This window comes from Marmota monax, unplaced genomic scaffold (assembly GCF_021218885.2).
Source record: "Marmota monax isolate L192 unplaced genomic scaffold, Marmota_monax_Labrador192_F-V1.1 WCK01_AAM20220418_F8-fsc00049, whole genome shotgun sequence".
Classification (NCBI taxonomy): domain Eukaryota; kingdom Metazoa; phylum Chordata; class Mammalia; order Rodentia; family Sciuridae; genus Marmota; species Marmota monax.
This window is the reverse complement of record NW_026694221.1, coordinates 539,863-555,000: the sequence shown is the minus strand read 5'-3', so window position 1 is coordinate 555,000 and position 15,138 is coordinate 539,863. Positions and strand designations below refer to the sequence as shown.

The 15,138-nt window shown below is 33.6% G+C and overlaps 1 protein-coding gene across 2 annotated transcripts in view; it reads right to left on the bottom strand.

The window, feature by feature from the left end:
• Nucleotides 1-15,138, bottom strand: part of Dach1 (dachshund family transcription factor 1) — a 398,616-nt gene that overhangs the window by 171,289 nt on the left and 212,189 nt on the right. For both annotated transcript variants that reach the window (XM_046466459.1, XM_046466460.1), the window contains exon 3: nt 8,200-8,361. In XM_046466459.1, coding sequence (XP_046322415.1) covers nt 8,200-8,361 — 162 coding nt within the window. The remainder of the gene's footprint in view (nt 1-8,199; nt 8,362-15,138) is intronic.

Here is a 15,138-nt window from a genome sequence, read left to right as displayed (position 1 = left end):
CACTCAATCTCTAGGAGTGTGATGGAGTCTACCATGCAGCATATACATTTGGATAGATCCTGCATTACCTTATGTTCTATGATTATACAGGATATGAAGCCAAATAAAATCTTTTAGTTTATGTTTTATATGGCATGCTTGAATTTATCAGGTTTATTTCATCATGCAATCATTTGTTAGAATAAGCAAATTTGAAATTAAAACAGAAACATTCCATAATGCTTTCTTAATAGTTTAGCCCAACAGTCCATACAGATTTTAAAAAGTCTTCATGAAATGAAAAAGTTGTGCATAAAAAATGGAAAATACTCCTGAAATTTTGCTTATCTATACCAAATGACATATTTTATAGTTCATATAGGAAACAAGCACACATTATTTATCATACTCTAATGATTTTATTCATGAATAAGTATGGATTAGCAATGTAAATGTGAATATTTTAAAAAGTTAAAAATATTCTTATTGATATAGTCTTTAATATATTTTCTGTATAAATAATGACATTTTGATCATTGGTATTTCTACTTTTTTCTATAAATAATGAAAATTAAAAACAAGTTGTGAAAGTAAATTCAAAATGGATGCCATACACTTGCTAGAATATCATGAAGAAAGTCAACAAAAGATCCGTTAGTACAAATGCCATGTTTAAACAGTCTAATTATAAGCTATATTTTAAAGTACTGATAATTCTTCCACAATCATGTGTCAATCATGTGACAACATTAATCTTGCTTCAACTTTTCCAAACTCTTATGAACTAGTTGTATAGTGCCAAATTAGAAAAAAAAAAATCTTATCATTTTCTCCTGTATTCCAAAAAACATTATCCCCCTGTTTTGTGTCATATGTAATGGTTACAAAATATTTAAATATATATACTACAAGTAATTATTGATGCCTTCTTTGGAAATATGTAAGTTATTTTTGGATTTTTTTTAGATCACTGTAAAGAATGCCTTCTTGTCTCTTGTATTGAATTTAAAAAATATAAAACAATATTTACAGCCAAGAGGGAAACTTGGCTCCAAAATTTTTATATATGATATAAGAAATCTGGGCAGTTAAGAGACTGATCTAAGTAGATACATGCCTTATTTTCTACATTATTAGTAGACACTAAATCTTCTGACATATTTTGCTGTCTGCTCCTGAACTCCCTCAGATTACGCATATATGTGGAGGTGACTTATCCTGGTCAAGCTACAATGTATTTAAATTTTTTACAATAATATTCTCATAGTGTTGTATTAAATTCACTGTTTATTCTTCACATTTTCTCATTAGACTATCTTATTTAAAATATTTAATGAAGAAAACTTCATAAATCCTAAATATTTACAAATGCACTCAAATTGATTAAAGAGTATCTTGGTACTTTTTATGTTTCTTAATGTCAAAGTAAACAACTTTATGTGAATGTCAGGATATGAAGACATCTTTTTGAGGGAATGTTGTTAACCATATGGCCTATAGGCAATCAATTGAATTACAGACCATGGCAGTTCCTAAACTTTTAAGAGATACTTATGTGGTCTTCCATTAAAATTCCACTAATGTGACATTTGTGAAAAAGTTTATATTTGAACATACCTTCCCAACCATATGTGAAGCCACAGAGAGGAAATGCATCAATTAAAAATATTTATATATAAAGTGACGGTTATCAGATCTAAAATAGTTCTCATTTTATATGTCAGTATCTTTTCTAGACTTTTAGGATAGTCCTGTGAATTTCCATATTTACAAGACCCTGTTAATATTGTTGAATGTTACTCATCAGGCAGGAAGAAGTGTCTTACAAATTATTGTTAGGGAGAAAAACATTCGAGTTAAAAAAAACTTTCCACATTTAATCTGTTAAACAATAGCAAATTTCTTATGAATCAGTGATACTGTAATTGAACTGGAGACATTTTTAGAGCAAGCTTGCTTTGGCTTTTTCACCCTCCGATTTGGAATCTGCTCACAGTACTGCCAGCTTAACCAAAAAGGATTAACTCTCATATCCAACTGAGAACACAGATAATTCTCAGTAATTGGTAAAAAATGAAGATGAATGGGGCTGAGAGATAAGGAGCAATTAGCTCATCAGCAGTTACAGCTGTGCACTCAATCCGGATCCATCTCTTGAGTCTCGGCCCCTTTTAAAGAACCTAAGCAGAATAAGCATAGGACACCCCCTCCCCAAAAAATTGCTATACCTGCCCATCATTTCTCTAGTCTTCCATTTTATTTCCTTACTATACAAAGACACCTGTCATAGCATGCTATGTAAATTACTACCTCTCTCAGGACCTATGTCTAAAGCCAATCTTCTTTTTAAACTTTTTTTTTATAACAGAAACCAAATGACTACTGTAGACACTCTTAAATTCCCTGTCAATCGTTTCATTATAGCAGCATCATCTGTTTGAAAATATAAGCAATTCCCTCATCTAATTATAGGAAGGATTTGAGGTTCATTAACATTGCCAAGGCAGAGAATCCAATGTGCAACTGCAGAGCTCTGCTTGGTGGCCTGCCTTCTCAGTTTCCTTTTATTTGCTTTCTCAAGGTCTCCAAGACTTTTTCCTGAAATCATAAAATTAATTTTTTTTCCTTCTAAATAGACACATGTGTTAGAAAAAAGGAAATGACTCCAGTGTAAACTGTTCTATTTCTGCAGGAATTTTTTTTTTTTTGAAAAAGATAAGGAGATGGTCAGCTAGGGAAGATTATTTTATCTCCCTATCTGCCTGTTTTTCCCCCCATATATTTGTTTGCTTGTGGTGGTGTGGGGGCAGGAGAAGTAAAGAGTCAGGAATGCTACTGAAGAACACACTATTAATTCGAAATTCAAGTTATTTTTGCCTGAAACTCCTACATCCTGCTAATTCTTCTTTCAAGTTTGAGAAAAATGAAAAAGAATCATATATTTTGGGCATGGGAAATGTTTCCAGGTTTGTAGATCACTTTATTAGCATATGCTTGCCTATGTTCCAAAGTGTTCAGAAAGACAAAATATTAAAGTCTTAGGATTACTTCACTTCCTTAAAGAAATAACAGTAGTTAGGGGGTTATGACTGTAGTTTAAACAATGAGATTTTCTTGGGACATCTGTTTTGAGATCACATTTTGAATAGATATGAACTCATTTCCTACGAAGCAAGCAATCTACTATTGTTGATAACTGTTTACCAGTTCTATGAGTCAGATATTAGCTTAGGGGCAAAGATCCCTCTCAAATCCTCTGAGTATTTTTTAAACTGTGTAAATAGTGTTTTCCTTAAATAAAATGTTAAGATAAGTACAAATGCAGGCTTTTCCTGCCTCTTAGTAAATTATGGTTCACAAAACTTTACATTTGGGAATAATATTTAATGCATTTTTAAAAGGTTTATTTCCTTTGTTGTCTTTATCCAGGGGAGTAAGACACTGGGTTCAGCAAGTATTTAAATAACATAGATACTTTAAGAGATGCTCACTATGTCAATATTTATAAAACATTTAAAAACTAGAAGTAAAATTAAGTTTCCTTTATTTAGACTAAGCCAATTGTGATTAATTCAGTATCCTCAAAAATGTGCATAATGCCAAAAAAAGGATAAACAGATAAAACATAGTTATAGAAACTATCAAATTGACCTTGGGTTCACTGGTTTTAAATTCTGCTTTTCCAATATCCCAGTTTCAATTTCCAAGCAGCATTTTTTAAGCTGGTTATGCAGATCAGTCCTTAAAGCAAAAAAATAGCAATTTATCTGGCCTGTATGTTGTGGATAGTGTTGCCACTAAAAAGAATCCAGGACATTTTTCTTCTTATCTGCAATGTAGCTCATATCAGCCAACCTGTCACAAGATAGTACTTGATATAAACAAGAGATTGCTAAGACATCTCAGTAATCAATATCAGGATGGCTACAGTATGGAAACCCCAACCAGTGCATATCATTTGTCTCAGCATCTATTTCTATGGCCAAATGAAGCATTAATTCAAATCATAAATCTATGGTGATTTAAATCTGGGAATGAGCACCTGCCTGCTTTAATGATTTATTTTGTACATTTCAGTAAGCAGGAGATTTGTCCATATGAACTGACAGGTCACCTTCAGATGCCAGGAGCAGACTGTTTATCACCATGCAGACTAGCATCTCATCTTAGCAAGTAAATATTAAACTAAAAGAATCCAATTGATTGTGGATGAGGGAGTATGGCGACATGGCCATATATTTTACTCAGTATTCTGATGCCTCACTCAGGTCTATCCTGAGGTCCTCACTTCTTCCTAAAGTGATCATTCTGTGGGAAAGATCTGAGCTCAAGGTTATGATGTAAAATTGGGGTGTAAAATAATGATTTGTCAGTGTCAAAGGTTTCTTTACACATCCTTTGGGGGCTAATTTTTAAGATTCATATTATGAACTGAAAAGGGTCATCTATAATGAAATTTTGCTGTCACCTCACCAAGCCAAATCAAACCAAACCAAGGAAAAACAAAATCTATTTCTTGGGACTATAAGGTTTTATTTACAACCAAGGGAAAAAAAAAAAAAACAGTGCTCCTACAAAAGAAAGCCCAAAAGGTTTGACAGAACTTGTGAGCCAGATGAGAACAAGAAGTAAAAAGAGGACTGACTTGACTTCAAAAATGTCACTGGATTTGGGCAAGACTGAGTAGCAAGGATACATCATTTAAGTAGCACCTCTCTGAAGGGCTTCACTACTTCAACGAACCAATTGATAGATTCATGAGAGCAGTAAGTCTGTACACTGACATGGAGGATTTGAAGAGTCTTGGAATTCCTTCTAGAATTCATATTCTTCAATATAACTTCCTTACCATGTCATGATAACTGATTCTCCTGGAAGAGCCACCATGTCTTGTTATGACTGACTATTAATCCATCTTGCCAAGAAAGTATATGCCCTTTGAGTTCTGGGCCTGCATTACATCATTTTTGTATTCTTACAATGAGCTAAAATCAAATATACAACAAAACCCAAATGATATAAAACCTGCCCTCCAATTCTCTCACAAGGTCTGTAACTTAAGTAATACCTAGCAGAGGGAAGAAGAAAACAAAGGAGGAAACAATTGATGGCAGTAAAAAGAGAAAGGAAGTTCTCAGAAGGGAAAATTCAGAGAAATAGTAATATCAAAAGCAATACCAAGACTCCAACCAATATGATAAGCGGACCTTGTACTAAATAATGTGATAATTCTAGACACATATTTTACTTCTCATGATGTAGACACCACTATTTATACTATTTTCCAGATGTAGAATGCTAGGCTCAAAAAGTTTACATAACTTTCCAAAGTCACAGAGAAAGTCATTATTAAACACCAAGAGCCATGCATTATCCTCAATAGAGACTTCTGGGGCCAGATAAAATTATTCAATTCAGCAAATGCTCTTATATTTGCAAGCTCAACTCCCACCTTCGCCATTGCTCTTTCCAATTCCCCTCCTTCCTCCCACACTCACTTCCCTCACTCCACAGGTAAATGTCTAGGGATGGAGGTGATCATGAAGGATTAGATTATAAATTATATCTCATGTGGCACATGAGAATGGAATGAAAATGACAATGATAACCCCCCCGCCAAAATCAGTAAAAGATACCTAACAATACAAATCACCTACATGTCTTGGGGACTAGAAATGGCACCAATGTTAACAAATCTCAAAATATTAAAATCTAGGAAAATTCAAGAAAATTTCTGCTGCTCGTTCAATGTTGAATGGTAAATGTCCAAAAGCAGTATAAATTACCAAAACTAAATACCTTAATGGAAGACAAGTGATCTGTTCCAACTAAAATACAAAGAGAAATTAAAATTATTTATATTTTACGCCATTATTACAATCTATGTACCTAAATAATTAAAGTAAGATACAACTTGATTAGTAGGAAAATGTTATTAAATGCTATCAAATATTAAATATATATTAATGCTTACTGATAGGTCATATTCCCCTTATCTTATGTCTGTCAGTTCTCCAAAGCTGTGTTGCTCAGGAAAATTCAGGTGTAACACGTTTTAACAAATTTTGCTTTAAATGACATTGTATTGCTTATTTTAAGAATTCCTCCTCAAAACCCAACTATCAAGAACAGCCTGCGTTAAAGGCCTATTAGAAAATTTTTGGAAACAATCCAGATTACATTTTGGAATGAAAAACAAAATTCTTAGTGGTAAATAGATTATTTTTAAAAGTGTTCATTATTCTCTTATTTTATAAGTGAAAGTAAGAGACTTTTGTGTTAAGAAAATGTATCCTTAGTAGTTTTAAATACAGAAGTGTAATTCTTTCATTTTACTTCAATATTGGTTTAACTTTTCAAATGTATATGTATACACCATGACCTAAAAAAAAAAAAAAAAAAAAAAAAAAAACACCTCTGCCCTCTCAGTCTTCTCCCTAAAATTAATTAGAAATGTGAGCAGTGGTATTTCCCTTAGTGCTGTTCAGCTTGGAGTCCTCTGTTTGGGTTACCTTCCATGTCTTCACCTTTCCTAGAATTGCCACCACCACCTACTCTCAATTCAAACCATTGCTGCCAGTCATTTTAAATATCCCTCATGAGGTTCTACTGAAAAGTTCTCTGTTTCCCCTTTTAACACTTGAAAGCTGCCCTTTATCATCACAGAAGCATCAGTGATACATTTTGTACTCTGTGTATGTATTTCAAAATTACTGCCTATTCTACAATTCACATCTGGTGTATGTTTCTCAGAACTGTAGTGAAAACAATGATTAGGAAAGCCCATAATACTTCTGTAAACAATTTTAAATGTGCCTTTGTTTTATTTTATTTTTATATTATTATCCTCCTCCTCCTCCTCCTCATTATTATTGTTTTGTAGTGCTGGGGATCAAACACAGGGCCTCACACATGGCAGGCAAAATGCTCTATCACTGAGCTACATCCCCAGTCTCTTATCTATGTCTTAGTGGACTGAAAACAGAGAGCTACTGATTACCTTACAAAATAATCTGTTAAAATGCTGCATAGAAAAGACAACCGAATTATCATGAATTTTTGTATTTGTCATGAGCAAATGTTATATATGGTATCTTGCACACATCTTTTAGAATCCAAATTTCCCTTTTTAAATTGTATTTTGAGCATGGTTTCTTTATTTTAAAGAAAAAAACACGGTTCAGTGACAGAATAAAATGTTTTACTATATCAATAGCCAGATGCTAGAGATTTCATTAATCACAAAATTAACCCACCTTTGAGGTTGTGTTTGACAAAACAAATTACCCAAACGAATATGCTGCAAAAGTTAATCTTTTATTTAGTTTACTTGTGGCAGTTAATTTTCATTTCCTTTTCCTCATATGGCAGGAGAAGAAAAAAATGTCAAGAAAAATTAAAGTTGTAGTTTTTAAAGGAAGAAGACTTTGGTAATGGTTTTGTATAGAAAGAATTACTCAAAATAATCCTTATTCTCGGCAGCACATGGAGAAATTAAGTTTATGGTAGACTTCTCATACATGATTTTGTTTTTGTTATTTCAGTTACCTGTGTCAACTCAGGTTTGAAAACATTAAATGGAAAAGTTCCAGAAATACATAATTGATAAGTCTTAGATAAGTTTTAACACAATACATTGTTAAAATTGTTCTATTTTATTATTAGTTGTTGTTAATCTCTTACTGTGCCTCATTTATAACAAACTTTATCATAGATATGTGTATAACATAGTAATTATATGGAGTTCAATGCTAATCCCTGGTGTTAGACATCCCTTGTGGTCTTGGAATGCATTCCCTATAAATTAGAGGAGGAGTACTGCTTATTTTGCTGATAATGGTAGTGCATTTCTTACTTGTTAAAAAAAATACATTAAAAGAATGAAAACATAAAGTGTAGCAGTTATATTTGTCAACTTAACCCATAGTCAATATTTTAGAATTCTGATTATTAAAATTTATTTGCATTACAAGATGTTAATTGAATATTTATTGTAAAAGCTACAGACATAAAGTTGGTACTATAATATGATAATATTGGTAACTACTTACTTACTCCGAGTGCGTGTTTTCAGAAAGAAAAATGGTATCTTCAAAATATGCAAAGTTTTCAAACTGAATGTAACAATTTTTTTTAAAAAGAGTAGCAAATACTTTTGTTCTAGGGAAGTAATTGCATAGCAAAGTGATCATGATCAGTTTTAGTGAACATGAAACTTACCGACACTTGAATTCATGTCCCCATTTTCAGAATCTGCTCCATGTTGGTTATTACTGGCATGATAGTTGCTCATAGCTTCTAATTTGATTTTTTTCACCTTCATTGCTTCGGCAATAGCTGCATTGGTAGCAGCGGCAGCTGCTGCAGCTGCTGCTGTCAAACCTTAAAAGAATAAATTAAAAATGAGGTAATTCAAATTCCGATTTTTCATGTAATAGTCCATGTACTTCATAAAACTCACATACAAACATACATTAGCATACCTGATGGCAACACTTTGATAACATATATTCATCCCCAACTAGCCAAAGAAGCAACATTAATAAAAGGGGGAGAATGCTTTCTCAACTTCCAAACTAAATATTAGCAGAAACATAATTTAAGACATATAATCATGGACATGCAGTCAGACTTATCTGTCAAAGACACAAATACAAACATACCATTCCCTGTTTAAAATCCCCTATACTTGCCTAAAAGGAGGGTAAAATCAGAACTGCTGGCTTAATCCATGAGGTCTTTATCTAAGGAGTGAAAATCTACTTTAATCTCCCAAGTTTCCTCGTTGCCATATCATGCCACATTCAAGGTCTGTGGATATGACACCATTTTCCATACATGAACTGCCTGCTCAAACCTGTTTTCCCACATGCCATTCCCTTTATGTGAAGTGAACTTGCTCTCTGAATCACTTGCCTGACTTCTGATCCTCCAGTGAGATCCCACTCCTGTTGGGAGTGTTGGCCTACTGCTCCCCTGAGCTGTGTTGATGTCTGTCTAATTCTCTCCTGGTCCACACTTACACAGAGTATGCCATGCTATACTGTAAATGTCTGTGCCTCTGTTTTCCTCACTAAATGGTGAACTACTCAGTGGTAGGACCATGTGCTGCTGTACAGCTGGGTCTCCCCTATGTTCAAGGTACTCAAGAAAAATAAAATATCCCAAAAAATGCTATGATACTGCTTTTTAAATTTAAATGCTGATTTAAGTGACATAAAGGTAGTTTAAATAGCTTAGTGACCTTTTGTGATTGATCAGTGTTATCCTTACTTTACAGGCTAGGAAACCAGATGCAGGATTTAAAACAGTACATTCTACTCCTGGAGTTAACACATTTTAACCATTGTGCAATGATGTTTCTCCAGAACAGTCCATTTCTGTTCATCCAGAGAACAGCAGGTAGGGGTAGATTAAAAACAAAGTTTGAGACCAGATTGTGAATCAGGCCCCTAAACTACTCTATTTTGATTTTAAATATGTGTACAGGGACATAATAACCAGAGGAGGTTTTTGAGCACAGAAGTGGTTTGTTTGTCTGCCTTAAATGTGTGAAATTTTATCAAGTCAATTCACTTGAAGCTGGAACTCCTCATTGAAAAATGACAATAGAATATATGAATAATCTCTCCTAATTCTAAAACTTTGTCTATGAGAGGATATATATCCTCCCCAGAACCCTTCACCCATATTCTTTTTGCTACAGTTGCTTTAGTATTTCTGACTGCTGTGCTCCAGCTCTCTGGAAATTTATCTGTGTGATTTATTTCAACACATACAGACTGAGCACCACTCTCTTCCTTTTCCTCTCCACTAATCATCACTTCTGGTTACTATAGCAAATAAGTTGCAGCCCAAGAAATTATTAGGAAGTCTTTTTCTGAGACAATTCCTGCTACTTATTCAGAAGGTAGGAGTATTTCACCTTCCCCTCAAATCAGCAAGAAGAGGCCCTGACCATTTTCACCCCAAGGCAACAAGACCTACAGATAGGATCTTTGCATGGAAAACTGATCACCACCCCTTAAAAGGCACTGATCTAAATTCAAAGAATTCATCGGGATTTGGTCTGAGCATTCACTGCCTTTTAAGTCTCAACTTGAGCTGATTCTCTCATCTTCCTATGATTGAATTTTCTCCCCAATTACTCATTTCCTTCAAAGATGTTTCAGAACATTTTCTTTCCTGTTCTATTAAAATTCTAAGTGTGTTTCCCAGAAAATCTCTTCCTTGATTTTGCCTTGTCACCAATGTGAACATCTCATTTGTCCCTTCCCTTGGTTGCCTGATGTTGAATTGTCTGCAGTTTACGACCCTTCTCAGGCCTTTGTCTTTGATTAATGCTGCAAGCAAAACTTGTTTGAAGTATTCAAACAATAAAGATAAACCCACAACTTGAGATATGATTGCTATTATCAAATAAATCCAAATCAAATTAAGTAACATAAAACATAATTATGCAAGACCTGGCCTTGGACAAGCCATCAAATCTTCTTAAGAATGGTTTCTTCTTCTGTAAGACCTTTCTGATACCAAAAGGAAAATATTAAGATCAAATAAGATAAACCACGTCAATAATTTCACATCATGGTTAGTTTAAAACCAAGGCATGCTATATATTCTAGTTCCTCAGTAAGTTAGATCCAAATCTAGGGAGGATTTCTGCAGGATCTGTGGGCAGGCACAGCCACCTAAACTAGTGGAATCATACTTGTCCTTAGGTGACTGCATTAGCTCTTAACTTTTAAAGCTCCCTTTTTGATAATTTTATTATTTAGCTGATCTACTTTATAAAGCTCCTTTACTTTCTGTTTGACAGTTTTCCCAGTTTTGCATTTCTAATGCAATTCCAAAAGATGTACGTATCACATACACATACACACACACACATGCACACACATACATTTATGCACTGGCTGTACCTTAACTAACATCCATATTAACAGTCCATTTTTAGTTCAGTTTTGAGAACACAGGAAGAAAGTCATGACATAAGTGAGAGTTGCTGATTTTAGTACTACCCCTCCTGGCTGTATTATAGGTTCTTCATTTTAGTTTGTTAATATCTTTCAAATTCAGACAATTTTCTTCAATTTCACTGCCCCCTCAGTGCAAGCTTTCATGTTTTGTTTCTTTTTCCATTTTCACTGACCCTGCAGGGCAACCTTCCATGTTTTCTTCCCTAGAGTACTGCAATAAAGGCTTAACAGCTCCCACTTTCACCACCTCCAATCTCTTACTCCTCATGCACTAGTCACCATGACCTCATGAAAATGAAGATCCAATCATGAGATCCAATGCCTGCTCTTTGATTCAGTACTTCACATGGCTGTCAGGACTCATAGTGCTCGGTTCCCTGACAGTATAGAATCATCTGTTCTCCCAGTGTCATCTTGATCTCTGTGCTCCAGATACTTAGGCCTTCTCTCATTTTTTCTCATGGACCACGTCATTCCTTCATTCAGGGTAGTGTTCATATCTTGTACCCACTTTCTAGAGAAGTTCTCTGGTTACCTTGCCCCAGACCTGCTTATGATGCAATGGCTACATGTGATGGCTTAACTATTATTTATTTGAGAAGCACGTTCAGATTCCTTGCTTTTCATTCTTTACTTGGGAAATAGTTATCAATCTTTCCAAAATTAGCTCATAGATTATTCTTTTCAATAGTCATACCTGACTTTCCCTAACCCACCCCTCACACTTGTGAGTTCCTCATCCCTAGATGTGCATCAGAACCAGCAATGGAGCTTTTAAACCAAGCAAACAGATGGATTCTACCATCTCAGATTCTGACCCCGAATTTATTTTTGGTTGATTTTACTGTTCCATGGTCATTTTAATATGTAATCTAAGTAGAAACAAGTAATTCCTTGCGCTCTTTCTTGAGCTTACTCTTTTGGTGGGGAGAGGGAACAGCTCTAAGAGAATGTCTAGGAAAACTTTCTTAATTTATGGATCCCAGACATCTATCACAATGTTTGGCACAGATTGTCACTGCATGAAAAATAAATAATTCTCAAACTAGATTACTTGCAGAGACATAGGAGAAATACAGTAGTTATTATTTAAACCATTTGTTTTTCTGTTACAATAAATGTGAATATAGTAGGAGTAACAAATGTCATTAATTTAATATAAATCATGACTCTTCATAGGTCTATTTTGCCCAGGGCTAGAGAGGACCACAAAATGTTCACTCCACCCCACCCCCACATAATTATTACAGTGACTTTTTGTTTTGCAATGACTCTTACAAATCTCCAATATAATTCTCAGGCCCCCTTCAACTTGCTTTTTCTAGGTAAAACTTAGTTTGCAATCTATGCTGTAGCCTTCCATAGAGATCCCATTGTGTATGTCTTTCCCTAATTGAAATTGCCTTTAAAAAAAAAAAGTTTAAGAAACAATTCAAGTCTTTGGCCTATTTAACATACAGAATTCAAACTCTGACGACATTTTCTATTTAATTAAGAATTATCCACTGGTGTAAACACTGGTGACACATAATATTTACCACACTCTTTAGCTCCCTTTGTAACCCTGTTCTCACTTGTCATGGTTCTCTTCTTGTTTCAGACTCATGGAGAATCCTCTTAATGCCTCTTCCATATCCCACCATGAAGTGCCTTATATTGCAAATTGCCATTGCTTTCAACTCTTCCCAGTCAAAACAATTTTGCCCTCAGAACTAGACAATGTGGTGTTTCTCAAAGTATATACTTTTCATAAGATTTTTTTATTAATTTGAGGATTTTTTTAAGTTTAGATAAAAAGATAATCTGGTGAAAAAATACATTAAAATTTACAGGGAATATCTGTACCTCATAGCAAATGCTTATTAAATAATCAGATCCTCATCACAGTGGTTTTCAAAAGTGAAAATGCTTTAAAAAAATCAGGAACTTGTTAAAATACAAACTCAAGTGACCATCAAATAATCTAAGGGCAGTAAGCATTGGAACCAATGGATTAAAAGGCACAATGACTGCATCAAAAATGATCAACATAGAAGATGAGAATTAATATATACTATAAACAAATAAATGGTCTCTCACACTAAGAAATGGTTATTCCATCTATTACACTTTATAGTGCAAGATTTATAGTACCTCCTACACCAGGAGAAAAACATGTACTGAACTAAGTCAAATGTAACATAATTTTAACCTGCATGTGAAATGCCTATAAAAACTTAAATTGAGGGCTGGGGTTGTGGCTCAGTGGTAGAGCACTTGCCTAGCATGTGTGAGGCACTGGGTTCAATTCTCAGCGTCACGTAAAAATAAATAAATCAAATAAAGGTATACAAAATGATGGTAGAGAGATGATTTTAAAAAAATAAAACTTAAATTGAACAACAAATATACTACTTGTAGTAACTTTTTAAATAAATCTTATGTTTTTGGTGTTCTATTCTTTAGAGAAAAATAAGTGAATGATTAGTGTTTTTTAAATATATGTGCATATATTTTACATATACATGAAAATTACATATAAAAGATATGTAAGTTGTAGTTTATGATTTTCAACCTATTTTAGTGCACCTATGTCAATTTCACTGAAATAGTTCTAAAATTTAAAAATTTGGAATTTAATGAGTTCATTTTTAGAAGTTCTGAATTCAATTTTATCATCAGCAATGAGGAAATTTTATGTGTAATTAAAGGTCATTCTCCCTGGTAAAGATAATGGATTTAGAAATGCTTTGTTTTAAAAACATGTTTTTCCTCAGACAAAGGATAATAGGTCACAACATATGCAGTCACAGAACTTTGTTCAGGAAAAGGACCCCACATCACATTAAGTTTAGTACCCCATCAGCCTTATGTGATGTAAAAATATTTCATGTTTTTCTTTCCTGTTTTATCACAACAAACTTCATCACTTGCAATTTAAAAGAATGAATAGATCTTTACAGAGAACTTAGAAACATGGTTTGTCACATTTTTTGTGAATTATAATGAAAACTCATTGTTGTGGACTCCATTCTGCTTTGCTCCTTCAAAGCAAACACTACATTATATTTAAAACTGATTCTTTTAAAAAAATATTTATCCTAGCTAATAAATTTCTTTTCTTTTCTTTTTTTTTTTTTGATGCTTCACTAAAGTCCTCTAAAATTCTTATAGATTTAGTCACCAACATCGAAGTTACTAATTATCCAAGCTTGCTATTACATAAAGAATAAGTACAATATGTTTGAAGAAAATACTCTGAAGAACCATACAAACTTTGGACATAATGCATCCACTTTGTTTTGGATAGTGCAGCAAGTTTTATAATGTCCTCGGCTTCAAAATTCTCATTTCTAGAAATAGGTACAATTCTGACCTCATAGGGGTGTCATGAAGACTTACTGTGGAAAAAATATGTGTAACAGCCTGCACACATTCTAAGCCTGCCACACATGGTTACTGATCTTGTGAAAGAAAACCTAACATTCATCATGTCCTTATATTTAGTTGTACCTTTGTTCTGTTGCTCACAAAAATGCAAATACGGCAAAAGGTACTTAACAGCATAGAATGAGAATTAAGCCATTCCACAAATGGATATCTAAAAATTGTTTCTAGCAAATCATTTGATTTAGCTGTCTACATTGTTCAAATTTATCACGAAATCACTAAATCTTCACTCTGTAATGTATTTGTACAAAGCCTTTGCTATTTCAAATTCGGTATCCTAAAACCAGTTCATAGATGTATCTTTGGGAAGGTAAGTAGACATTGTTACCACTTAAGGATGTTATTTTACTTTCTAGAGACAGCAGCTTTCTTCTGCTTTCAACTTTTATTAAAACAGCCTTTAAATTCTTCAAATGCCATTAAGCAATCCTGATGACTCTTTAAAAAAGGAAAAGTATCCCCATTCTATTTATTTCAAGTAAGTTAGTGCCCTTAGTTATAAATAGAAGATTACAACTGTAGATTATAAATATCAATAAAAGAGACATATTGCTGTCAAATTCTTTCTCTGATCTGTTTGTTTGCTCATTAACTTGAAAGGTCCAATCTTTGATCTTTGGTTTCAAAGACATCAAGATGACTTCCAAATGTTTGATATGTTATCTACTTTTACATTGCATTCCATATAAAATGCATTTCCCAAAACCTAATGTTTGAATAAAATGGGTTACATCCAAGAGATGGTAAGTAT